The sequence below is a fragment of the Scyliorhinus canicula genome, chromosome 25 (genome assembly GCF_902713615.1).
Source record: "Scyliorhinus canicula chromosome 25, sScyCan1.1, whole genome shotgun sequence".
In the NCBI taxonomy this organism is placed as follows: domain Eukaryota; kingdom Metazoa; phylum Chordata; class Chondrichthyes; order Carcharhiniformes; family Scyliorhinidae; genus Scyliorhinus; species Scyliorhinus canicula.
The window spans coordinates 19,633,890-19,659,372 of record NC_052170.1 but is presented as its reverse complement, the minus strand read 5'-3'; the positions used below and the strand labels follow the sequence as shown (position 1 = coordinate 19,659,372).

The window sequence follows — 25,483 nt, the reverse complement described above, 5'->3', positions numbered from 1 at the left end:
GTGCTCTCGGTGTAAGCGTCCAACTAAACTCGGCTCAGAAGACCGATAGCACTGCCTCTTCCACTCCCCTGCTCCCTGTCCGTGTATCATCCTGTCCATGTGCCCCCATACTGTAAGGCCGCACTTTTACCCAAAAATCAGAGAGAGGTTCCCCCCCTTCCACAGGCCCGTTTGGGGTCAACGCCACCAAAAATATAAAAGATGGTCCTTAACGTCGAAATTGGCGCTGTTACGCCGCAACAGGATGCAAATTTATTAACGTCACAAGTGCCATTCGTCGAGGACTGCCTGCATATACAGCCGGTTGCAGTTGTGTAATCAACGTTGTACAAATGCACAGATTATCCCAACTCTGCCACTCACCAAATGTCGAGGCCGTGATCTGTTAAATGTCATCCCTTCGAAACTCGTTTAACTTTAGCTCCACACGAATCAAGGCACGGAGTCACAGGTGCACAGAAGGAGGCCGTTTGGCCCATCGGGTCCATGTTGTCTCTCTGCAAAGCGACCCAGGCAGTCCCTCTCCCCCGCTTTAACCCCCGCGGCCCTCCAAAAGTTCCGAGTGCTCATCCGGCGGGATTGTCCGGCCTGCCAGTGGGAAGCGGCGCACCGGAGGCGGGATGCTCTGCTCTCCCAGCTGGTCAATGGGGGTTCCCACCGAAGCCACCCCACCGCCCCTGGGAAACCCGCGGGTGGGGGTGGGGGTGCGCTGTCGGGCGGGACCAGAGTATCCCGCCACTAAGCGAACGGCCGAAGAATTCCGCCCATCATCTCCACTTTCATCACCCTCAGAGCCAACGAGGTCCCCTTTGTTACCATTCGCGGTGTAAAAGTGTTCTTCCTCTCATCCCCCCCCCCCCCCCGCCCCCCGCCCCGCATCCATTGCCCAAAAGCATAAATCTGCGTTCCCCAGACCTTGCACCAAACCGTTAAATTACATTTATAAATTAAACAACTGCAACAAGCCAAACTCCTAATTTTTCATCATAATTATCCAGTGACTTCCTCGGCCCATCGTGGCCTCACTGTGGGGGGTCAGACAGGGAAGGGGAGTTGAGGCCACGATCAGATCAACAATGATCTTTTCAAGTAGGCCTGAGGCCTACTCCTGCTCCTGAATCGTGTGTTCTTATATTCTGTGAGAGACCTTTCCCACTGTTCCCTCAAAGTATGGCCCATAGTCATTCTGCCTTCGTGTCTCAGCTTGTCCATTTCTTCTGTACCAGGATTATAGTTGTCTAAACGATGATAGGAGTCCCCCCACCATCAGTTGCTACATGATGTCCTTCACATGACCAGGTCTGGCTCATCGGATTGAGCTGTGGTTTCACTGTCTGACTGGCTGTAGCCGGAATCCGCCGGACCGTTCTGACCATGGCCCTGAGGGGCACTGCCCCGGCCCTCTTGCGAACACTGCCATTGGCTTCTGCCATCCACCTCGCTGGCCGTGGCTTCGGCCTGACCCTGGTGCTCCGCGAGTAGCCCGGCCACTGCATCCGGCTCTTCTGGCAATTCCCCTGGACTTGTTGGGTGGGCGGCCTTGGCCTGGAATGTCCTTGGACTCTCAGCGTTGCCCAGTTGGGGTTCGTTGTCCCACAGACAACTCATACTTTCACTGTACAAGCTGTAGCGTGGCTGTGTGGATGTCTCCTTCATAGCTACGAAAGCAAGATAGAAAATGAGAGAGAGATGTTAGATGGATTTTATACGCACACTCTGTTCCTAGCCTACACATTGATGAAAATTTAAGCAAAGTATCCTTAACAGGGCCAAGCACATAGATAGAATGAATATACTCCTTTTCCTACTGAGGGGTTCCTCTTAACCAAAAGTCAGTATTCTCTTTTCCTACTAGTGCAGAAGGAGGCCATTTGGCACCAACCCTCTGAAAGAGTAGCTGGGCCCACTCCCCCGCCCTATCCCCGTAACCCCACCTAACTATTGAACACTAAGGGCAATTTAGCATGGCCAATCCACCTAACCTGCTATTCCGCCTAACCTGCACATCTTTGGGCTGTGGGAGGAAACCGGAGCACCCGGAGGAAACCCACGCAGACACGGGGGAGGACGTGCAGACTCCACACGGACAGTCGCCCGAGGCCGGAATCGAACCGGGTCCTCTAGTGCTGTGGGACAGCAGTGCTAACCACTGTACCACCATCCCGCTCCTTTCTTTCTTCTCTACCCATGTAGGCATGGCTAGTCATTGATATCTCTCTGTTTGTCTCCACTTTTTCTTTGCTCACTTTGTGTGCGGCAGTGAGCTCCTCTGAGAATTTCAAAGTGGGAGTCCAGTGGATTTTTGCTGGGCAGGAAAAAAAACAGTCCCCACCAGTCAGTACCAGTGGAGACCTGTGTTCAGGCACGCAAGACAGTGTCCGTCATATCCAAGTATTACTGTTTTCGCCTTCCAACATGGGTAAGGGAATGAAGGACTAAGGAACAAAGACAAGAGGATGGAGTTAAGATATAGACCTGCCCTGATCCAAGTGTGATGGGCTGAATGGCCTCCTCCTGTTGCTATGAAAGTCTTAGGGGGCTTCAGTTCATTCTCTCAGTTGCCTATTGCTTCTACGATCCCACTAATGGAGTTGTGGAGTTTTCCAAAGGACTGGTCAACACGGGTCAGTCAACATTAATCACCCTCGTCAGCGGGGATTTAAAAAATAAATTTAGAGTGCCCAATTCATTTTTTCCAATTAAGGGGCAATTTAGCGTGGCCAATCCACCTACCCTGCACATCTTTGGGTCGTGGGGGTGAAACCCACGCAGACACGGGGAGAACGTGCAAACTCCACACGGACAGTGACCCGGGGCCGGGATTCGAACCCGGGACCTCGGCGCCGTGAGGCAGCAATGGTAACCACTGCACCACCGTGCTGCCCCCCCTCGTCAGCAGGGCTGACAACCCTCCAGGATTGATCTGGAGTCTTCAGGAATTGAAGATCAATCTCCGCTGGATGCAATATCGTAGAAAAATCAGCAGGGCGTGAAAAACTATTGTGTGAGGGGGGGGGGGGGGGGGGGGGGAATTGTCGGCTTCCCCACGGCGATTTCATAATCAGGGGTGCGGCAGTGTTTAACGCAGGTTGCGCATGCTCCCCTCCAACACGGGTATCATCGCGACACGCACCGCATGCCGTTGGGACGGCCTCAGGATGTCACCTGAAGGCCCCCCCCCCCCCCCCCCCCCCCCCCGATGGGTCGGGTTCCCGACGGCGCGGTTGATGTGTGGTCTCAGCGGTCGGGAGCTCGGTGTGGCGGCTGCAGACTGGTCCAGCGGCGGCAACAGTCGGGCGGGAGCCATGCTGCTGGCCGGGAGGGGAGCTTCGGCAAGGGCCTGGGGGACGGGGGGCGGGGGGGGGGGGGTGTCCAGGGGGACACTATCTGGCAGGTGGGGCCCGCACATGGCCGCCGCCATTTGAACGGTGCGACCTCTGCAGGGTCATCGGCGTGAGCTCGCGCCGCCGCGGACCCGGCAATTCCCCGGCCATTTATTTCGTGGAGGCCGGGCATTTTACGTGGCGCGTCTGCTGGACCCTCACCGGTCGGAGGGTCGGTGATGGGGGGGCGCCGCCGATATTTCCCAAACGCCATGGATCGTCCGGACATAGCCTCAAAATCGGAGAATCCAGCCGTGGGGCTTTTCTGTCATTTTCTCTGAACACTTCTCTTTACGCAATATAAAAATATTAAAAATGGGGAGGTGGGGGGAGACGGACAAACATCACTTTAATGTGAAATGAGTCTTTGCTTTCCAGTTGGTGTAGGAAGGCAGTGCGTCACGAGGATGGACGTGTAGGCCAATTAATTACTGGAGTGGAGGGGAGAGTCGTGACGACATCTCCAGGAATACATTTAATCGCAGTTGGCAACTCTACTAGTTACCCTGATCTGGTGAGGAGACTGACATCAGGTGTAGGCCTGGATCTGAAGAATATTGGGCGGGATTCTCTGATCCCCCCCCCCCTCCCCCGGCCGGGTCGGAGCATCGCCGGAGGGGGTGGCATGGATCCCACCCCCGTCGGCTGCCGAATTCCCGGCGCTGGGGTTTTGGTGCTGGCATTGCCCGCCACCCCCCCCCCCCCCCCCCTCCCCCCGGCGATTTTCCGGCCCGCGATGGGCCAAGTGGCCGCCCATTTTCGGCCGGTCCCGCTGGCGTATGTCACGACAGGTACTTACCGGCGGGATCTGGCTCCTCCGGGGTCCCCGTGGGGGGGGGGGGGGGGGGGGGGGTGGATCTGGCCCCGGGGGGTGCCCCCATGGTGACCTGGCCCGCGATCGGAGCCCACCGATCCGCGGGCGGGCCTGTGCCGTGGGGGCGCTCTATTCCTCCGCGCCGGCCGGTGTAATGGTCTGCGATGGCCAGTGCAGAGATGAACCCCCCCCCCCGGGATGATGCCAGGACACGCGCGTGCGCCAACTCGCGCCGGCTGGCGGCGGCCCTTCGGTGCCGGTTGGCATGGCGCCAAGCCCCTGCCATGCCAGCCGCAGCGCAAACCACTCCGGCGCTGGCCTAGCCCCTCTAGGTGCGGAGGATTCTGCACCTTCGGGGAGGCCCGACGCCAGAGTGGTTCACGCCACTCCTTTCCGCCGGAGTTGCCCGCCCGTTTCCAAAGAATCCCGCCCATTTTCTCTGCCCATGTTAGCACGTTCCTGTCTTGGTTCCTTCAGTGGTCTGACTCTAATCATTAATCCGTGCAGCCCTTGCTCCATCCCTCCCCACCTCAGACACAGCAGGGAGCCAGGAGATCCATTCAATGCTATACATATTTCAAAAATCATTCTCATCACTTGTTCCATCGCTACCAAATCGGCACAAAGGAAGTTCTGCTTAGCTCCGCCATCCCCACTCTGACCTCTGACACAAACAGCGTACCTTTGTTGATTTCCCCTGACACAATGTGCAGCACGAGCTCATTGTAGGCGCTTTCGGCCTGTATCACTCCCTGACCATCATCATCATCAGCGCTCAGGTACGCTTCATACGTGGGCAGCTCCTGGAAGGCAGTTTGCACAGCTTGACTCAATCACCTGGAACATGTCCCTACTCCCTCTTCCCCCACTATATAGACGTACCATATATGTTTTCCACCATAAAGAACCCATTCATGGTCACAGAGTCTTTTACTGAGGTTGGGTGCAGAGGTCAATTAGAGGTAAACTGCACCTTGAGGTCACTTGGAGAGTAATTCCCTAGTACCTCGCTCTCTGTTGTCCCATTTTTGTTGATATTTTCCATTATTAATCCTTCAGTCCATATTTTTTGTAATGAAAACGCTGATGTAAACTTGTAATGTTGTCATTACACATTTCCACCAGTGTTGGCACTTTGGCATCTCAATTTTACATTTCTTTTTAAGCGATTTATGTTTGAGGGGTAAATATTATCCGGGGCTCTGCTCCTAATAATAATAATATATCTTTATTGTCACAAGTAGGGTTACATTAACTCTGCAATGAAGTTACTGTGAAAAGCCCCTAGTCGCCACACTCCGGCGCCTGTTTGGGTACACGGAGGGAGAATTCAGAATGTCCAAGTTACCTAACAGCACGTCTTTCGGGACTTGTGGGAGGAAACCGGAGCGCCCGGAGGAAACCCACGCAGACACGGGGAGAACGTGCAGACTCCGCACAGACAGTGACCCAAGCCGGGAATCGAACCTGGGACCTGATGTGTTGGGCAGGCTGGGTCTACGTGGACTGCGTTTGATGCAGTGTAGCGAGAGACAGACTTCCAACACTTGATGAGATGCAACATGATTTTATTTAACATCTAACTACAGTAGTCCCCCGTTATACCGCGCTCTTCACGATATACGGCGGGGGGGGGGGCTTATGGACCCCAACTGTCAGCTTCCCTCTCCGGATCAAAGTGAGCCGGCCGCTGAAATTGACACTGCCGGCTGCTCTCTCCCTCCAATCAGAAACATTAAAACTTAAAAGTTGGATTGGAGGGAGAGCGCAGCGGGCAGTGTCAATTTCAGCGGCCGGCTCACTTTGATCCGGAGAGGGAAGCTGCTCTCACACTGAAACAATCAGCCGGCCGCTGAAATTGACACTGCCCGCTGCTCTCTCCCTCCAACCAGCCGGCAGTGTCAATTTCAGCGGCCGGCTCACTTTGATCCGGAGAGGGAAGCTGCTCTCTCACTGAAACAATCAGCCGGCCGCTGAAATTGACACTGCCCGCTGCTCTCCCCCTCCAATCCAACTTTTAAGTTGTTAAAAATGCAGCAGTGCTTGTTTTAATTAGATCCACGATGGGGGTTTTAAATTTATTTAAAAATCTATGCATGCGCTTCCCATTGTGAGTCTACGGGGGTCTGACCTCTTCCCCCGCCCCCCGTAGACTCACAATGGGAAGCGCATGCATAGATTTTTAAATAAATTTAAAACCCCCATCGTGGATATCCGCGGCTCGGATGCAACGCGGGTGGCTGTCTTGGACCCCAACACCCGCGTTATAAAGGGGGACTACTGTATTTTACATGTTCAACTGTGTTGACACTATGCTGACTTGACTGGAGACCTGAGGCTAGCCTGACCAGACTTACTAGCTACCACATGGTGTTGGTACTGGCTAATGCTCACGAGCTCTGACTGTCTCAGAGGCTGGATCCCGAGAGAGCGGGAAAACTGGTGCCTTTAGCTTTATAGTAGCCGTGTCCTGTCTGGTGATTGGCTGCTGTGTTCTGTGTGCTCACTGGTCATCCTGTGTGTCAATCACTGCCTGTCTGCACTCCATCATATACATGGATGTATATTATGACAGGACCCTGGTGCTGTGAAGCAACAGGGCTAACTACTGTGCTGCAGCCACCTTCGAACAGCGCCAAGTCTCCAGAGTAGAATTTAAACCCATGACTTTCTCACTCAGAGAGGCAAGGTTGATGTATACCAACTGAACTGAACTATTCAAAGAGGGATTTTCAATGCAAATCATATCGTATCGTTGCAGAGATCTTTACTGCTGGCGATGAAGAGTATGGAGCATTTGAGGCTGATCAAGGCATAGCCACACAGCATGGGTGGTGATCATGTTTCCGGTGCACAGACCTGTCACAAACTCACCGCTTTGCAGAAAGGCTCCAATGTTTTCAGGACATATGGGAGGAAAATCTCCAGGAGAGAATCACGAACAAACTGCCTCACAGCCGCAGTGCTGTCAGAGTCAAGTTTCTACAGAGAAAGGGACAACAAGCCAGTCACTTTGAATGTCAACAATGATTATTGTGCAACAAGATAGGATTAATGAATGACCTCATTATGAAAGTTGATTGTGACCTCCAGAATCCTGCCGACTCCTGATAACCTTTCACCCCCTCCATCTTGCTTACCCCCTCCATCTTGCTGACCCCCTCCATCTTGCTTACCCCCTCCATCTTGCTTACCCCCTCCATCTTGCTTACCCCCTCCATCTTGCTCACCCCCTCCATCTTGCTTACCCCCTCCATCTTGCTGACCAGGAATCTGCTCTGCCTTAAAAATGTTCTAAGACTCGGTTTTCACTGCCTTCTGAGGAAGAGAGTTCCAGACACTCACGATCGTCTGAGAGAAAAATTTCTCTCCATCTCTGTCTTACATGGACAACCCCTTTTTAATTAATTTTTAAATAAATTTAGAGTACCCAATTCATTTTTTCCAATTAAGCGTGTTCAATCCACCTACCCCGCACATCTTTGGGTTGTGGGGGCGAAACCCACGCAAACACGGGGAGAATGTGCAAACTCCACACGGACAGTGACCCAGAGCCGGGATCGAACCTGGGACCTCGGCGCCGTGAGACTGCAGTGCTAACCACTGCGCCGCCGTGCTGCCCTGGCAACCCCTTATTTTTATACAGTGACCCTTCATAGATCATAGAATTTGCAGTGCAAAAGGAGACCATTCGGCCCATCGAGTCTGCACTGGCCCTTGGAAAGAGCACCCTACCCAAGCCCACACCTCCATCCTATCCCCGTAGCCCAATAACCCCCCCTAACCTTTTTTGGACACTAAGGGGAAATTTATCATGGTCAAGCCACCTAACCTGCACATCATTGGACTGTGGGAGGAAACCGGAGCACCCGGAGGAAACCCACGCAGACACGGGGAGAACATGCAGACTCCGCACAGACAGTGACCCAAGCCGGGAATCGACCCTGGGACCATGGAGCTGTGAAGCCATAGTGATAACCACTGTGCTACCATGCCGCCTCATTTTAGATTCTGGCACAAGAGGAAACTGCCTCTTCCCACCCACCCTGTCACAGCCCCTCAGAATCTTCAAGGTTTCGATCAAGTCACTTCTTATTCTTCTTATTCAGATACAAGCATAATCTCTGACCACCTTTCCTCATTAGTCAACACGCCCACTCCTGGTATTAGTCTGGTTAACCTCTGAACTGCTTCTAAAGCATTTACATCTTACCTTAAATAAGGAGACCAATACTGTACACAATATTCCAGATGTGTTTCACCATTTTACTAAGTTTTACACTCAGTTTGAGAGAGAGAAGAGTGGGTCTAAGACTAGTATTTGAAACTTAACTGAGGGTAATTATGAGTGCATAAAAGCAGAGCTATCTAAAGTGAACTAGCAAATAGGGTAAGGGGTAGCTCTACAGAGATGCCGTTAAAGGGGATATTTCGGAATACACAGAATCGATGCATTCCAACAAAAAATAAAATTTCCAAGGGGGAGGACCCACCATCCGTGGTTACCTAAAAAAGTTAAAGATAGTATCAAACTTAAGATAATAGCATATTAGGGCAGCACGGTGGCACAGTGGTTAGCATTGCTGCCTACGGCGCTGAGGACCCGGGTTCGAATCCCGGCCCTGGGTCACTGTCCGTGTGGAGTTTGCACATTCTCCCCGTGTTTGTGTGGGTTTCGCCCCCAACAACCCAAAGATGTGCAGGGTAGGTAGATTGGCCAGGCTAAATTGCCCCTTAATTGGAAAAAATAATTGGGTATTCTAAATTAAAAAAAAAAGATAATAGCATATTATTGCGCAATGATGGCTGGCAGATCAGAAGATTGGACAGAATATAAAGAACAGCTAAGAATGACTAAAAGATTGAGGAGAAAGGAAAAATGAGAGAGGAAACTAGCTCAAAATGTGAAGATTCGATAGTAAGAATTTCTCTAGATATTTAAAAAAGGAAAAGAGTTGGAGAAAGTGAGTGAGGAATTAATAATGGTAAAGAAGGAGACGGCAGATCAGGTCTTTTGCATCGGTCTTCACTATATCGGATACAAGTAACACCCCAGAAATAGCTGTTAAGTCAGGAAATGGAAAGGCAGGAGGAAGTCAAGAAAATTACAATCACCAGGGAAGTGGTACTGGGCAAATTGTTGGAGTTGCGGGTTGACAAGTCCCCGGGTCCAGACGGACTTCATCCTAGGGTCTTAAAAGAAGGAGCTGGGGAGATAGTTAAAGTGTTGATTTTAAGTTTCCAAAACTCCCCCGTGGCTGGGAAGGTTCCGTTAGATTGAAAAATAGCAAATCTAACTCCTTCATTCAAAAAAAAGTGAGGGAGACAGAAAGCAGAAACTACAGACCCGTTAGCTTAACACCTGTCATCGGAAAAATGTTGGAAGCCATTATTAAAGACGTAATAGCAGGACACTTCAAAATATTAAAAGTAATCAGGAAGAGTCAACATGGTTTTGTGAAAACGAAATCAGGTTTAGCCAATTCATTGGGTTTTTTTTTAAAGAAGTAATATATACAAAGAACAAAGAAAATTACAGCACAGGAACAGGCCCTTCGGCCCTCCCAGCCTGCGTCGATCCAGATCCTTTATCTAAACCTGTTGCCTATTTTCCAAGGTCTACTTCTCTCTGTTCCCCCACCCGTTCATATATCTGTCCAGATGCATTTTAAATGATGCTATCGTACCCGCCTCTACCACCTCCGCTGGCAAAGCGTTCCAGGCACCCACCACCCTGTGGATAAAGGGGAACTGGTGGATGTGCTGTCCAGAAGGCATTTGACAAGATTTCATCGAAGGTTATTGCAAAAAAATAAAAGCCCATGGCTTCGGGGAAAATATATTGACATGGATTGATTAGCTAACAGGATACAGAGAGTAGACATAAATGGGTATTTTTCTGGTTGGCAGGATGTAACGAGTGGTGTGCCACAGGGATCAGTGCTGGGAGCCTCAACCTTTTTAGAATTTATGTAAATGACTTGCATGAAAGGCCAGCAGGAACGGTTGCCAAATTTGCTGACGCTACATAGGTAGACAGGAAAGTAAGATGTGAAGAGGAAATAAGTAGGCTACAAAAGGACAAGATAGGTTGCGAGTGGGCAAAGTGTCCGGGCTGGGATTTTCCGCTCAAATTCTTCTTGGGCTGGTTTAGTTTCGGCAGTCGCAAATCTCACAAGAGCCCTAAATCGTGTTTAACGTCGATGGGAATTCTCATCGCGATGGTCCCCATCCCCGTCCCGGCCAGCGACACAATGGGAACCCCAACATCCAACGTCAGGAGCCACTTAATAATAAAGTTAAATGTAATTATCAGGCCTCCCCGCTTGATAATCTCAACCCCAATCAGGTTATTCCTTCAGGTTGGCGTGAACTATGAAGGTCTTCATTGGTGGTCGACCCACCAGAGGAGCTCAGGTAGGTGAGTTTACCGCTCGAGGGCAGTTGGGCGGGCATGTAATGCCCGGGCAGCGCCATGGAGTCATGCAGGGTGTTGTAGGGCCTTCCCCCTCATATTTTTACATCTAAGTTCTGAGCAATACCACGGAGTGAGCCGCCATTAGGGCCGGTGACCTCAACACCGCCTTTCCCACCGGCTGCCACGCTCCGCAAAAGAAAAGATGAAAATCTGCCTCGGCAAATGGAATATAATTTGGGAAAATGTGAAATTGCCCATTTTGTGGGAGGAAAGTTAAAAAGGAGCACATGATCTAAGTGGTGACAGGTTGCAGAGCTCTTGAGGTGCAGAGGGATCTGGGTGTCTTAGTGCCTGAATCACAGAAGGCTGGCAAACAGGTACAGCAAGTAATTAGGAAATATAACAGAATGTTGTCATTTATTGTGAGGGGAATTGTAGGGAGGTTGTGCTTCAGTTATACACGGCATCGATGAGACCACGGGCTGGATTCTCTGGTCGCCGCCGCTGGAATCGCGTTCGCCGACGGGCGGGAGAATCCAAATTCCCGACAGAATCGGGGGGGGCGAGTACACCGCACCACGCATCCATGGCCTTGGGCCATTGCCTGAGGCCTGCCCCCTGATGCTCCGCCCCCGACTGGCCGAGTTCCCAAACGACGTGGAACAGGTGCGATCCCGCCCGTCGGGAACTCGGCGTGGTGGATGCGGACTCAGTCCAGAGCTGCCAGAGTCGGGGCAGGGCTGATCCGCGGCGGGCAGGAGTGGACATATTTGGAGTTGGGGGGCGCTGTGGTGGGGTGGTCCTGAACGCGTGAGCCGACCGAATGGGGAGGGGGGACTTTCTCGGGCCGGGTCTGCGAGTGGCATCCACCATGAAGCACACCAAAGGTTTCCTATATTAATGTCGGGATTGGATGAGTTGTCTTATGAGGGAAGGTTGCCCAGGCTCGTTTGTATCCATTAAGAGTTTAGAAGAACAAGAAGCTTCTTGAGGGGTATTGACAGGGTGGATGTGGGGGAGGATGTTTCCTCTGCAACTAAGGGGTCACTGGTTAAAAATAAGGGGTCGCCATTTAAAATGGAGATGAGAATTTCTTTCTCTCAGAGGATCAAGAATCTCTGGAACTTTCTTTCTCAATGGCAGAGCTAGATAGATTTGTGATGAGCAAGGGGGTGGAATAATATTGGGATAGTGCAAATATGGAGTTGAGGTTAAAATCACATTAGTCATGGTCTTATTGAATGGCGGAGCAGGCTTGAGGGGCCGAATGGCCTACTCCTGCTCCTAATTCGTAATTGGAACCCAACCAGACGGTGAAGTATGGAACTATGTAACAATTTATTTTCTCAACAGCTGGTTTATTTACAGGGTACAGCATTACAAATGTCTGCCTCGTACCTACCAACCCGCATTCTCTCAGCAGTCTCTCTTTATATGTACTCTAAGTACTGAGGTGAACAATGTCCTTTATCTCTGTAACTGAACAATATAATGAACATATCATTAACAAGTCAGCGCAACAGGAACAACACTGGGGATCCCTAGGTCACACTGCCTGAATCACAAAAGAGACACTGTTGCTGGGTCCAAAGGGAGTTAAAAAATGTCTGGTCCCAGGGACGTTGCTTTCAAAGGGCAGCACACGAGGGAGAGAGCGACCCCGCCAGGGATTACAGCTCATATCTTCGGTCACACTGCCTCTTAAGATAGCTACACAATGCAGGGAGACTCACTCACACTCAAGCTGAGTGTGACACACCCTCTCACCTTCCGCCACACGGCCTACCCCGCTCACGCATACCTTCAGTACTCGGACTCGGGTGTTGTTGAGCAGTTGGTTTATTTCAGCCGAGAGTCCGCCAGCTGTCTGTGCGGAAAGCAGCAGGTGTTGAAAGGTGTAGACTGCGTCTTGCAGTAACTGCAAACAGAAGACGAGAGGAGAGGATGTGTGAAACGGGTACTCTGTGAGAGTCATGTTCTGGGACATTTTTGAAGTTCATTCACTGGGCGTGTGCTTCGCTGGTTAGAACAACATTTATCGCCCATGTCTAATTGCCCCTCGAGAAGGTGGTGGTGAGCCGCCTTCTTGAGCCGTGGCAGTCCATATGGTGTAGGTACACCCACAGTGCTGTTAGGGAGGGATTTCCAGGATTTTGACCCAGTGACAGTGAAGGAACAACTGAGATATTTGCAAGTTGGGGTGGTGAGTGACTTGGAGGGGAACCTCCAGGAGGTGATGTCCCCATGTGTATCTGTTCTTGCCATTCTCGGTAGAGGTGACAGGTTCTGTCGACGGAAGTTTCAGCACGCAACCAGCCAAAAGATATAACTAAAAACGGCATGACGTTTAAGCAATATTCAATAAGGAACCTTCTTTATACATACTCTTAAGTACTTAACTGAACAATGTCCTGTAGTTGACTTCTCTTATACTGCCTGACTCATAATTGGATGGCCAATCCGCTCTTGTGTACTCAGCTGTGTAACATTTCAGTCTGAATTTACAGAGCTGAATGGATTGCGTTATAGAATGATACAGCACAGAGTGAAGCCATTCAACCCATTGTCTCTGTTCCGGCTCTTTGAAAAAGAACATAGAACGTACAGTGCAGAAGGAAGCCATTCGGCCCATCGAGTCTGCACCGACCCACTTAAGCCCTCACTTCCACCCTATCCCCGTAACCCAGTAACCCCATCTAACCTTTTTGGACACTAAGGGTAATTTAGCCTGGCCAATCCACCGAACCTGTGGGAGGAAACAGGAGCATCCGGAGGAAACTCCGGATTTCCCCGAGCGTCCAAAGGTTGGGTGGGCTTCCGGGGATAGGGTGGGAGATTGGGCCTAGGTCGGGTGCTCCTTCGAAAGCTTGGTGCAGACTCGATGGGCCGAATGGCCTGGTCCTGCACTGTAGGGATGATATGATTCTATGAGACTAAACCAGAGGGATCATTTCTGCCGTCAATCTGTCGCACTCCCATCTCTGAGCCACAAGGATTGGGGTTCAAGCCCCCAATCCAGGGCTTGAACGCAAAAATCGAGGGTGATATGAGAGAGGGCTGCAGTGCCGCAGGTCTTTCTTCCTTTTCGCTCTCCCGATCTTACACAGAGCAGCCACTTGGGGATCAGGCGCCAAATGTAGAGTTGAACCCGGCGGTAACGGGGGCTGTGTCACTCCTGGGAGAAGGAGTGAGCCGTCCGGGGCTCTCAGTGGAGGGGCCGACGATTCGGTTACATCCGGAGCAGACCTTGTGAGTTTCACTGCTTTTGAATCCTGGTGGCCGTTGTGCAAGTTTGCGGGCAGCTCAGTCCCTCCGAGCGTGGCTTTTACCTTTTCAAATGCTTATACATCTGCTCACACACGCGTATACCTCCTTGCATGCCTTTTGTGTGCGCATATTTGCCCAGTGTGTGGGTGCCAATCTGCGTGTCTGTCCACTCTGTGTGTGCATATATGTGATTGTGTTTGTGTGTTTATCCACATGTATGTGTGTGTGTGTGTTGGGGGGTGTTTGCTGTGTGTGTGGCAGCACACATGTCTGTATTTACATGTATGTGTCTCTGTGTTGAGTATGTGTTTGAAGTGTCTGAATGTGTGTGCACATATCTATATGTGTGTGTCTGTCTTTGTGTGTCCATGTGTGTATGTATGTATGTCTATCTGTCGGTATGTGTGTATCTCTTTCTGTGTGTGTCTGTGTGCATTGTGTATGTCTATCTGTGTATCCATGTGCACATCATTCCTGCCTAAACCCATGCTGGCTGTCTCTGTATCTATTCCTGTATGTGTGCTTGTAGCTGTGTGTACATGCCTGTGTATGTGTGTGTGTGTGTCGGTGCATCTGTCCGTACATGTGTTTGTCAGTATGTGTGCGTGTGTTTGCATTGTGTGTGTCTATCTTTATTTGTGTACCTTGTTGTTTGTGTGTGTCTTCCTCTTTCACCTGAACCCATGTGTGGCAGTCTCTGTGTGAGTGTTTGTCTGTATGTGTGTATACATCTGTGCATGTCTGTGCGTGTGTGTGTTGTACATGTCTGTCAGTGTGTACGTAGATAGCTGTGCACATGTGTGTGTCAGTGTGTGTGTCAGTGAAAGTATGTGAGAGTGTGAGTATGAATGTGTCAGTGAGAGTGCATCAGAGTGTGTCAGTGTGTGAGTGTCAATGAGTATGTGTGTGTGTGTGTCAGTGTGTGAGAGTGTCAGTGAATGTGTGTGTGTCCATGCAAGTGTGTCAGAGTGTGAATGTGTCAGAATGTGATTGTGTCAGTAAGTCAGTCAGTGAGAGTGGGTTAGCATGTGAGTGGGTCAGTGAGAGTGTGTCAGTGCATGTGTCAGTGAGAGTGTGTCAGTGAGAGTGTCAGTGAGAGTGTCAGTGAGAGTGTGTCAGTGAGAGTGTCAGTGAGAGTGTGTCAGTGAGAGTGTCAGTGAGAGTGTGTCAGTGAGAGTGTGTCAGTGAGAGTGTGTCAGTGAGAGTGTCAGTGAGAGTGTCAGTGAGAGTGTGTCAGTGAGAGTGCGTCAGTGAGAGTGTCAGTGAGAGTGTGTCAGTGAGAGTGTGTCAGTGAGAGTGTGTCAGTGAGAGTGTGTCAGTGAGAGTGTCAGTGAGAGTGTCAGTGAGAGTGTGTCAGCGAGAGTGTGTCAGTGAGAGTGTCAGTGAGAGTGAGTCAGTGAGAGTGTCAGTGAGAGTGTGTCAGTGAGTGTGTCAGTGAGAGTATGTCAGTGAGAGAGTATCAGTGAGAGTGTGTCAGTGAAAGTGAGTCAGTGAGAGTGTGTCAGTGAGAGTGTGTCAGTGAGAGTGTCAGTGAGAGTGTCAGTGAGAGTGTGTCAGCGAGAGTGTGTCAGTGAGAGTGTCAGTGAGAGTGAGTCAGTGAGAGTGTCAGTGAGAGTGTGTCAGTGAGTGTGTCAGTGAGAGTATGTCAGTGAGAGAGTATCAGTGAGAGTGTGTCAGTGAGAGTGTGTCAGTGAGAGTGTGTCAGTGAGAGTGTGTCAGTGAGAGTGTGAGTGAGAGTGTGTCAGTGAGAGTGTGTCAGTGAGAGTGTCAGTGAGAGTGTCAGTGAGAGTGTGTCAGTGAGAGTGTGTCAGTGAGAGTGTCAGTGAGAGAGTATCAGTGAGAGTGTGTCAGTGAGAGTGTCAGTGAGAGTGTGTCAGTGAGAGTGTGTCAGTGAGAGTGTGTCAGTGAGAGTGTCAGTGAGAGTGTGTCAGTGAGAGAGTATCAGTGAGAGTGTATCAGTGAGAGTGTGTCAGTGAGAGTGTCAGTGAGAGTATGTCAGTGAGAGTGTCAGTGAGAGTGTGTCAGTGAGAGTGTGTCAGTGAGAGTGTGTCAGTGAGAGTGTCAGTGAGAGAGTGTCAGTGAGAGTGTGTCAGTGAGAGAGTGTCAGTGAGAGTGAGTCAGTGAGAGAGTATCAGTGAGAGTGTGTCAGTGAGAGTGTCAGTGAGAGTGTGTCAGTGAGAGTGTCAGTGAGAGTTTGTCAGTGAGAGTGTCAGTGTGTGTGTGTCAGTGTGTGTGTCAGTGAGAGTGTGTCAGTGAGAGTGAGTCAGTGAGAGTGAGTCAGTGAGAGTGTGTCAGTGAGAGTGTGTCAGTGAGAGTGTGTCAGTGAGAGTGTGTCAGTGAGAGTGTGTCAGTGAGAGTGAGTCAGTGAGAGTGAGTCAGTGAGAGTGTGTCAGTGAGAGTGTGTCAGTGAGAGTGTGTCAGTGAGAGTGTGTCAGTGAGAGTGTGTCAGTGAGAGTGAGTCAGTGAGAGTGAGTCAGTGAGAGTGTGTCAGTGAGAGTGAGTCAGTGAGAGTGAGTCAGTGAGAGTGTGTCAGTGAGAGTGTGTCAGTGAGAGTGTGTCAGTGAGAGTGTGTCAGTGAGTGTGTGTCAGTGAGAGTGTGTCAGTGAGAGTGTCAGTAGAGTGTGTCAGTGAGAGTGTGTCAGTGAGAGTGTGTAAGTGAGAGTGTGTCAGTGAGTGTGTCAGTGAGAGTGTGTCAGTGAGAGTGTCAGTGAGAGTGTGTCAGTGAGAGTGACAGTGTGTGTGTATCAGTGTGTGTGTCAATGAGAGTGTGTCATTGAGCATGTCAGTGAGAGTGTCAGTGAGAGTGTGTCAGTGAGTGTGTCAGTGAGAGTGTCAGTGAGAGGATCAGTGAGAGTGTGCCAGTGCGAGTGTGTCAGTGAGAGTGTGTCAGTGAAAGTGAGTCAGTGAGAGTGTGTCAGTGAGAGTGTGTCGGTGAGAGTGTCAGTGAGAGAGTGTCAGTGAGAGTGTGTCAGTGAGAGTGTGTCAGTGAGAGTGTGTCAGTGAGAATGTCAGTGTATGTCAGTGTGTGTGTCAGTGAGTGTGTCAGTGAGAGAGTGTCAGTGAGAGTGTGTCAGTGAGAGTGTGTCAGTGAGAGTGTGTCAGTGAGAGTGTGTCAGTGAGAGTGTCAGTGAGAGTATGTCAGTGAGAGTGTGTCAGTGAGAGTGTGTCGGTGAGAGTGTCAGTGAGAGTGTGTCAGTGAGAGTGTGTCAGTGAGAGTGTGTCAGTGAGAATGTCAGTGTATGTCAGTGTGTGTGTCAGTGAGTGTGTCAGTGAGAGTGTCAGTGAGTGTGTGTCAGTGAGAGTGTCAGTGAGAGTGTGTCAGTGAGAGTGTCAGTGAGAGTGTGTCAGTGAGAGTGTGTCAGCGAGAGTGTCAGTGAGAGTATGTCAGTGAGAGTGTGTCAGCGAGAGTGTCAGTGAGAGTGTGTCAGTGAGAGTGTGTCAGTGAGAGTGTGTCAGTGAGAGTGTCAGTGAGAGTGTCAGTGAGAGTGTGTCAGTGAGAGTGTGTCAGCGAGAGTGTCAGTGAGAGTGTGTCAGTGAGAGTGTGTCAGTGAGAGTGTGTCAGTGAGAGTGTCAGTGAGAGTGTCAGTGAGAGTGTCAGTGAGAGTGTGTCAGTGAGAGTGTGTCAGTGAGAGTGTCAGTGAGAGTGTGTCAGTGAGAGTGTGTCAGTGAGAGTGTGTCAGTGAGACTGTGTCAGTGAGTGTGTCAGTGAGAGTGTCAGTGAGAGTCAACGAGAATGTGTCAGTGAGAGTGTCAGTGAGAGTGTGTCAGTGAGAGTGTCAGTGAGAGTGTCAGTGTGTGTGTGAGTGAGAGTGTCAGTGAGAGTGTGTCAGCGAGAGTGTGTCAGTGAGAGTGTGTCAGTGAGAGTGTGTCAGTGAGAGTGTCAGTGAGAGTCAACGAGAATGTGTCAGTGAGAGTGTCAGTGAGAGTGTGTCAGTGAGAGTGTGTCAGTGAGAGTGTGTCAGTGAGAGTGTGTCAGTGAGAGTGTGTCAGTGAGAGTGTCAGTGAGAGTCTGTCAGTGAGAGAGTATCAGTGAGAGTGTGTCAGTGAGAGTGTCAGTGAGAGTGTGTCAGTGAGAGTGTCAGTGAGAGTTTGTCAGTGAGAGTGTCAGTGTGTGTGTGTCAGTGTGTGTGTCAGTGAGAGTGTGTCAGTGAGAGTGAGTCAGTGAGAGTGAGTCAGTGAGAGTGTGTCAGTGAGAGTGTGTCAGTGAGAGTGTGTCAGTGAGAGTGTGTCAGTGAGAGTGTGTCAGTGAGAATGTGTCAGTGAGAATGAGTCAGTGAGAGTGTGTCAGTGAGTGTGTGTCAGTGAGAGTGTGTCAGTGAGAGTGTCAGTAGAGTGTGTCAGTGAGAGTGTGTCAGTGAGAGTGTGTAAGTGAGAGTGTGTCAGTGAGTGTGTCAGTGAGAGTGTGTCAGTGAGAGTGTCAGTGAGAGTGTGTCAGTGAGAGTGACAGTGTGTGTGTATCAGTGTGTGTGTCAATGAGAGTGTGTCATTGAGCATGTCAGTGAGAGTGTCAGTGAGAGTGTGTCAGTGAGTGTGTCAGTGAGAGTGTCAGTGAGAGGATCAGTGAGAGTGTGCCAGTGCGAGTGTGTCAGTGAGAGTGTGTCAGTGAAAGTGAGTCAGTGAGAGTGTGTCAGTGAGAGTGTGTCGGTGAGAGTGTCAGTGAGAGAGTGTCAGTGAGAGTGTGTCAGTGAGAGTGTGTCAGTGAGAGTGTGTCAGTTAGAATGTCAGTGTATGTCAGTGTGTGTGTCAGTGAGTGTGTCAGTGAGAGAGTGTCAGTGAGAGTGTGTCAGTGAGAGTGTGTCAGTGAGAGTGTGTCAGTGAGAGTGTGTCAGTGAGAGTGTCAGTGAGAGTATGTCAGTGAGAGTGTGTCAGTGAGAGTGTGTCGGTGAGAGTGTCAGTGAGAGAGTGTCAGTGAGAGTGTGTCAGTGAGAGTGTGTCAGTGAGAGTGTGTCAGTGAGAATGTCAGTGTATGTCAGTGTGTGTGTCAGTGAGTGTGTCAGTGAGAGTGTCAGTGAGTGTGTGTCAGTGAGAGTGTCAGTGAGAGTGTGTCAGTGAGAGTGTCAGTGAGAGTGTGTCAGTGAGAGTGTGTCAGCGAGAGTGTCAGTGAGAGTATGTCAGTGAGAGTGTGTCAGCGAGAGTGTCAGTGAGAGTGTGTCAGTGAGAGTGTGTCAGCGAGAGTGTCAGTGAGAGTGTGTCAGTGAGAGTGTGTCAGTGAGAGTGTGTCAGTGAGAGTGTCAGCGAGAGTGTCAGTGAGAGTGTGTCAGTGAGAGTGTGTCAGTGAGAGTGTGTCAGTGAGAGTGTCAGTGAGAGTGTCAGTGAGAGTGTCAGTGAGAGTGTCAGTGAGAGTGTGTCAGTGAGAGTGTGTCAGTGAGAGTGTCAGTGAGAGTGTGTCAGTGAGAGTGTGTCAGTGAGAGTGTGTCAGTGAGACTGTGTCAGTGAGTGTGTCAGTGAGAGTGTCAGTGAGAGTGTCAGTGAGAGTCAACGAGAATGTGTCAGTGAGAGTGTCAGTGAGAGTGTGTCAGTGAGAGTGTCAGTGAGAGTGTCAGTGTGTGTGTGAGTGAGAGTGTCAGTGAGAGTGTGTCAGCGAGAGTGTCAGTGAGAGTCTGTCAGTGAGAGAGTGTCAGTGAGAGTGTGTCAGCGAGAGTGTCAGTGAGAGTGTGTCAGTGAGAGTGTGTCAGTGAGAGTGTGTCAGTGAGAGTGTGTCAGTGAGGGAGTGTCAGTGAGAGTATCAGTGAGAATGTCAGTGAGTGTGTCAGTGAGTGTGTCAGTGAGTGTGTCAGTGAGAGTGTCAGTGAGAGTGCCAGTGAGTGTGTCAGTGAGAGTGTGTCAGTGAGTGTGAAAGTGTGTGTGTGTCAGTGAGTGTGTCAGTGAGCGTGTCAGTGAGTGTGTCAGTGAGTGCGTCAGTGAGCGTGTGTCAGTGAGAGTGTCAGTGAGAGTGTCAGTGAGAGTGTCAGTAAGAGTGTGTCAGCGAGAGTGTGTCAGCGAGAGTGTCAGCGAGAGTGTGTCAGTGAGAGTGTCAGTGAGAGTGTCAGCGAGAGTGTCAGTGAGAGTGTGTCAGTGAGAGTGTCAGTGAGAGTATGTCAGTGAGAGTGTCAGTGAGAGTGTGTCAGTGAGAGTGTCAGTGAGAGTGTGTCAGTGAGAGTGTGTCAGTGAGAGTGTCAGTGAGAGTGTGTCAGTGAGAGTGTCAGTGAGAGTGTGTCAGTGAGAGTGTGTCAGTGAGTGTGTGTCAGTGAGTGTGTGTCAGTGAGAGTGTCAGTGAGAGTGTGTCAGTGAGTGTCAGTGAGAGTGTGTCAGTGAGAGAGTGTCAGTGAGAGTGTGTCTGAGAGTGTGTCAGTGAGTGTGTGTGCATGAGAGTGTCAGTGAGAGTGTGTCAGTGAGAGTGTGTCAGTGAGAGTGTCAGTGAGAGTGTCAGTGAGAGTGTCAGTGAGAGTGTGTCAGTGAGAATGTGTCAATGAGAGTGTGTCAGTGAGAGTGTCAGTGAGAGTGTGTCAGTGAGTGTCAGTGAGAGTGTGTCAGTGAGAGAGTGTCAGTGAGAGTGTGTCAGTGAGAGTGTGTCAGTGAGAGTGTGTCAGTGAGAGAGTGTCAATGAGTGTCAGTGAGAGTGTGTCAGTGAGTGTCAGTGAAAGTGTGTCAATGAGAGTGTGTCAGTGAGAGTGTCAGTGAGAGTGTGTCAGTGAGTGTCAGTGAGAGTGTGTCAGTGAGAGTGTCAGTGAGAGTGTGTCAGTGAGAGTGTCAGCGAGAGTGTCAGTGAGTGTGTCAGTGAGAGTGTGTCAGTGAGAGTGTGTCAGTGAGAGTGTCAGTGAGAGTGTGTCAGTGAGAGTGTGTCAGTGAGAGTGTGTCAGTGAGTGTGTCAGTGAGAGTGTCAGTGAGAGTGTGTCAGTGAGAGTGTGTCAGTGAGAGTGTCAGTGAGAGTGTCAGTGAGAGTGTCAGTGAGAGTGTGTCAGTGAGAGTGTATCAGTGAGAGTGTGTCAGTGAGAGTGTATCAGTGAGAGTGTGTCAGTGAGAGTGTGTCAGTGAGAGTGTATCAGTGAGAGTGTGTCAGTGAGAGTGTCAGTGAGAGTGTGTCAGTGAGAGTATGTCAGCGAGAGTGTCAGTGAGAGTGTGTCAGTGAGAGTGTGTCAGCGAGAGTGTCAGTGAGAGTGTCAGTGAGAGTGTATCAGTGAGAGTGTGTCAGTGAGAGTGTATCAGTGAGAGTGTCAGTGAGAGTGTGTCAGTGAGAGTGTCAGTGAGAGTGTGTCAGTGAGAGTGTATCAGTGAGAGTGTGTCAGTGAGAGTGTATCAGTGAGAGTGTGTCAGTGAGAGTGTCAGTGAGAGTGTGTCAGTGAGAGTATGTCAGCGAGAGTGTCAGTGAGAGTGTGTCAGTGAGAGTGTGTCAGCGAGAGTGTCAGTGAGAGTGTGTCAGCGAGAGTGTCAGTGAGAGTGTGTCAGTGAGAGTGTGTCAGTGAGAGTGTATCAGTGAGAGTGTGTCAGTGAGAGTGTGTCAGTGAGAGTGTGTCAGTGAGAGTGTGTCAGTGAGAGTGTGTCAGTGAGAGTGTGTCAGTGAGAGAGTGTCAGTGAGAAAGTGTCAGTGAGAGTGTGTCAGTGAGAGTGTGTCAGTGAGAGTGTGTCAGTGAGAGTGTGTCAGTGAGAGTGTGTCAGTGAGAGTGTGTCAGTGAGAGAGTGTCAGTGAGAGAGTGTCAGTGAGAGTGTGTTAGTGAGAGTGTGCACGTGTGTTTTCCAATCTTGTGGCAGTGCAGCACCTGATTGATAACGGTCTGCGCTCTCTGGGTGAAGAATCGATCACCGGCGAATGCGAATCGAGGTGGCAGCTCACTCAGGGACTGTATCAGTGTTTCTGTATTCTCATAGCAACGATGCATCTGAACAGATTGGTACGGCAAACGTTGAAGCTGCCTGCAAGCCTGTGAGAAATGGAGAAGAGAACTTAGACTGAAAATAGTAAAGTAAAGGAACTTGACCAGATAACCCTTGAACACAAAGTGCCCAATGGCAGCAACTGAGGTTAAACACAGACCGCAACACAAAAGTTAACAATCAGATAGTCACACCTCCCCAGAATATAGCTACATCTCTCCCAGTTATTAACAATCCACAATGATCTCTGACCCAGTGTCCGGTGATTCAGAGCTAACCCCGTGCCCCACTCTTAATCCCTAACCCTCACCTTTAAAACCTCCAGTCTTCTGTCTACTATCACAGAGTGTGCTGTCACTCTCTCATCCCAGTCACCAGTCAACCACTGTCCTTACACCCCTCCCCCCCCCCCCCTCCGCCATCTCCCTTTGTTACTGGTTGCTGTTCACCCTCTCCCAACCAAGTCCCTCAGCTCTTGTCTCTCCATCCTTCTCCCTCTCGCTCCTTCTCTCGCTCCCTCTCTCCACCACTGCCCCCAACTCCTAGCCACTAGCCTGCCTGGGAGATGCATGCCACATTTTGGGAAACTCCTGGGAAACCCAACAAGGTTAGCGACCCTTGACCTGTAACCATGTGACTTGTGACCCAGTGACCTATGGCTCAGTGACTTGAAAGCTAATAACCCATAACCCATCAACCTGTGACCTAATGACTAGATACTAAATGACCTGTAGACATGTGACCTGTGATCCAGTGACCTGCGACCCAGTAACTTGAAACCCAGTAGCATGTGACCCAATGACCTGTGACCCAGTAACCTATGACCTGTGACCCAGTGACTTGAAACCCAGTAACCCACGATCTGTGACCCTATGACCTGTGACCCAGTAACCTATGACCTGTGACCCAGTGACTTGAAACCCAGTAACCCACGATCTGTGACCCAATGACCTGTGACCCAGTAACCTATGACCTGTGACGCAGTGACTTGAAACCCAGTAACCCATGATCTGTGACCCTGTGACCCAGTGACCTGTGACCCAGTGACTACCTCATTGACCGTGCTTCAGTTTCCAAGCTCACATGCTACTCCCAAATTCCCAGCCATCAGAAGCAACGACAGAGGGATTGTTGATCTTTACCTCGATGAGAGAGCTGTAGTTGTGCTCTTTGCTCTTCACCAAGCTAATTACTCGGCTAACTTCCTCGGAGAAGAGTCTTCGGGTTTCCAGGAGGCTGGCCTTCATGAGGACGGCCACCCTGTCACCCACTGAGGTGAGGTGGGGCCGCACCTGTTCCTCACAGCACCATCGCACCCGATCGCCAAACGAAGCTGCGAATAAAATAATTCACGGTCAGGATCGGGCCTCGCCCCACTGCTATCTGCATCCACTGCGATCTGCATCCACTGCTATCTGCATCTCTGCGATCTGCATCCACTGCCAAATCCATCACCTGCCATCTCCATCCACTGCCATCTCCATCCACTGCCACCTCCATCCCCTGCCATCTCCATCCACTGCCATCTCCATCACCTGCTACCTCCATCCCCTGCCATCTCCATCCACTGCCATCTCCATCCACTGCCATCTCCACCCACTGCCATCTCCACCCACTGCCATCTCCATCCACTGCCATCTCCATCCACTGCCATCTCCATCCACTGCCATCTCCATCCACTGCCATCTCCATCCACTGCCATCTCCATCCACTGCCATCTCCATCCACTGCCATCTCCATCCACTGCCATCTCCATCCACTGCCATCTCCATCCACTACCATCTCCACCCACTGCCATCTCCATCCACTGCCATCTCCATCCACTGCCATCTCCATCCACTGCTACCTCCATCCACTGCGATCTCCATCCACTACCATCTCCATCCACTGCCATCTCCATCCACTGCCATCTCCATCCACTGCCATCTCCATCCACTGCCATCTCCATCCACTACCATCTCCACCCACTGCCATCTCCATCCACTGCCATCTCCATCCACTGCCATCTCCATCCACTGCTACCTCCATCCACTGCGATCTCCATCCACTACCATCTCCATCCACTGCCATCTCCATCCCCTGCCATCTCCATCCACTGCCATCTCCATCCACAGCCATCTCCATCCACTGCCGTCTACATCCCCTCGTATCTCCATCCCACTGCCTGTGGTATTATCATAACTATCAGCATTGCAAGGGTTAATGTAGTGTCGAGAGTAGCCACTAGAAGGAGCTACAGTTACAACTATATAAGGCAGTGATGCTAATCCTTGGGGGAGGAGTGAATACAGGAGTTAGCTAGAGAGAGTCAGAAGAACAGATAGTGTAAGTGAGAGCAGATCATAGTTTAAACCAGTGGGGAGATTTCTGTAGATGAGTGTCGTTAGATGTTATTGATCAACTGTGTATTCTTCAGGAGTACGTGTCAAATCCAAATTAGTAGTGTTGATAAATTTATAGCTTTGTTTAAGTTCAATCTATTTTGTGGTCTTTGTGAACACTACGCCAACCATCCTGAGATGAGCAACACAAAGTACACCACACTGTCACCACCTACCAGCTCCGTAAGTGATTTTTAAAAATTTATTCTTTCTTGGGATGTGGTGGGGGTTGCCAAAGGGCCCAGCATTTGTTACCCATCCCTAATTGCCCTTTGAACTGAATGTCTCGCTCGGCCATCTCATCGGGCAGATAAGAGCATAGAATTTACAGTGCAGAAGGAGGCCATTCGGCCCATCGAGTCTGCACCGGCTCCTGGAAAGAGCACCCTACCCAAGCCCACACCTCCACCCTATCCCCATAACCCAGTAACCCCACCCAACACTAAGGGCAATTTTGGACACTAAGGGCAATTTATCATGGCCAATCCACCTAACCCGCACATCTTTGGACTGTGGGAGGAAACCGGAGCACCCGGAGGAAACCCACACACACACGGGGGGATGTGCAGACTCCGCACAGACAGTGACCCAAGCCAGAATCGAACCTGGGACCCTGGAGCTGTGAAGCGATTGTGCTGTGAATCATTCACCTGAGGAAGGAGCTGCGCTCTGAAAGCTCGTGTTTGAAACAAACCTGTTGGACTTTAACCTGGTTTTGTAAGACTTCTTACTGTAATCGATATAGAGCACAGGAGGGCAAATGGAATTAAGGTAGAGATGAGTCGTGATCTGATTGAATAGCCCGAGGGGCCGAATGGCCTCCTTCCTCTCCTATGTTTGTGTAACTCTAGATGCGGCCTGTTTTTTTCTTTTTTTGCAAGGAATTTATTACTGTTGAGTTTTAGATCTATTTGGCCTTAAAAATCTCTTTTCAATCTCCACAATCGCGGGAGCCTCATACCTTGAATCTTCTTCACCAATTGCTTCTTGGAGGTGAGGATTTGGTTGAAGTCTGGCCGCACTGTCTTCTCCAGATGAAGACTTTGCTCTTCATTCTCCCTGAGCATGGTCTGGAACCCCTCAGTGATTTGGGCCTCCACCATTGCATACATCTCCCCGATCATCTACGGAGGAATGGAAAAACACCCGATTTCACCAGATACCTCATGTTACAGTACAGAAACAGGCCATTCGGCCCGACTGGGCGATGCTGGTCTTTATGTTCCACATAAGCCTCCATCTTCATCTCACTTTGCTACCATACATTTGAATACCATGTTTCATCAAGAGTAGTGGTTAATGGATGTTTTTCAGGTTGGAAGACTTTTTATATTTGAGGGATTCCCCAGGGGTCAGTGCTGGGACCCCT

At 50.4% G+C, this 25,483-nt stretch overlaps 1 protein-coding gene across 1 annotated transcript; it reads right to left on the bottom strand.

Moving 5' to 3' along the window:
- Nucleotides 1-858: 858 nt before the first annotated feature.
- LOC119957230 (protein Niban 1-like) lies at nt 859-25,232 on the bottom strand. The gene is made up of 7 exons (XM_038785068.1): nt 25,076-25,232; nt 22,876-23,066; nt 21,619-21,780; nt 12,417-12,533; nt 7,072-7,179; nt 4,880-5,000; nt 859-1,658 (listed from the first exon to the last, which is right to left on the bottom strand). The coding sequence occupies exons 1-7, from the start codon at nt 25,224-25,226 to the stop codon at nt 1,288-1,290; spliced, it is 1,221 nt and encodes a 406-aa protein (XP_038640996.1). The 5' UTR covers nt 25,227-25,232; the 3' UTR covers nt 859-1,287.
- Between the last annotated feature and the right edge of the window lie 251 nt (nt 25,233-25,483).

Coding starts and splice junctions, on each gene's coding strand:
- LOC119957230 (XM_038785068.1), bottom strand. CDS start 25,226: ATGTATGCAATGGTGGAGGCCCAAATCACTGAGGGGTTCCAGACCATG. Junction 5,001..7,071: donor TGGAGCCTTTCTGCAAAGCG/GTGAGTTTGTGA, acceptor ACTGCCTTCCAG/GAGCTGCCCACGTATGAAGC. Junction 1,659..4,879: donor GTCAGGGGAAATCAACAAAG/GTACGCTGTTTG, acceptor TTGCTTTCGTAG/CTATGAAGGAGACATCCACA.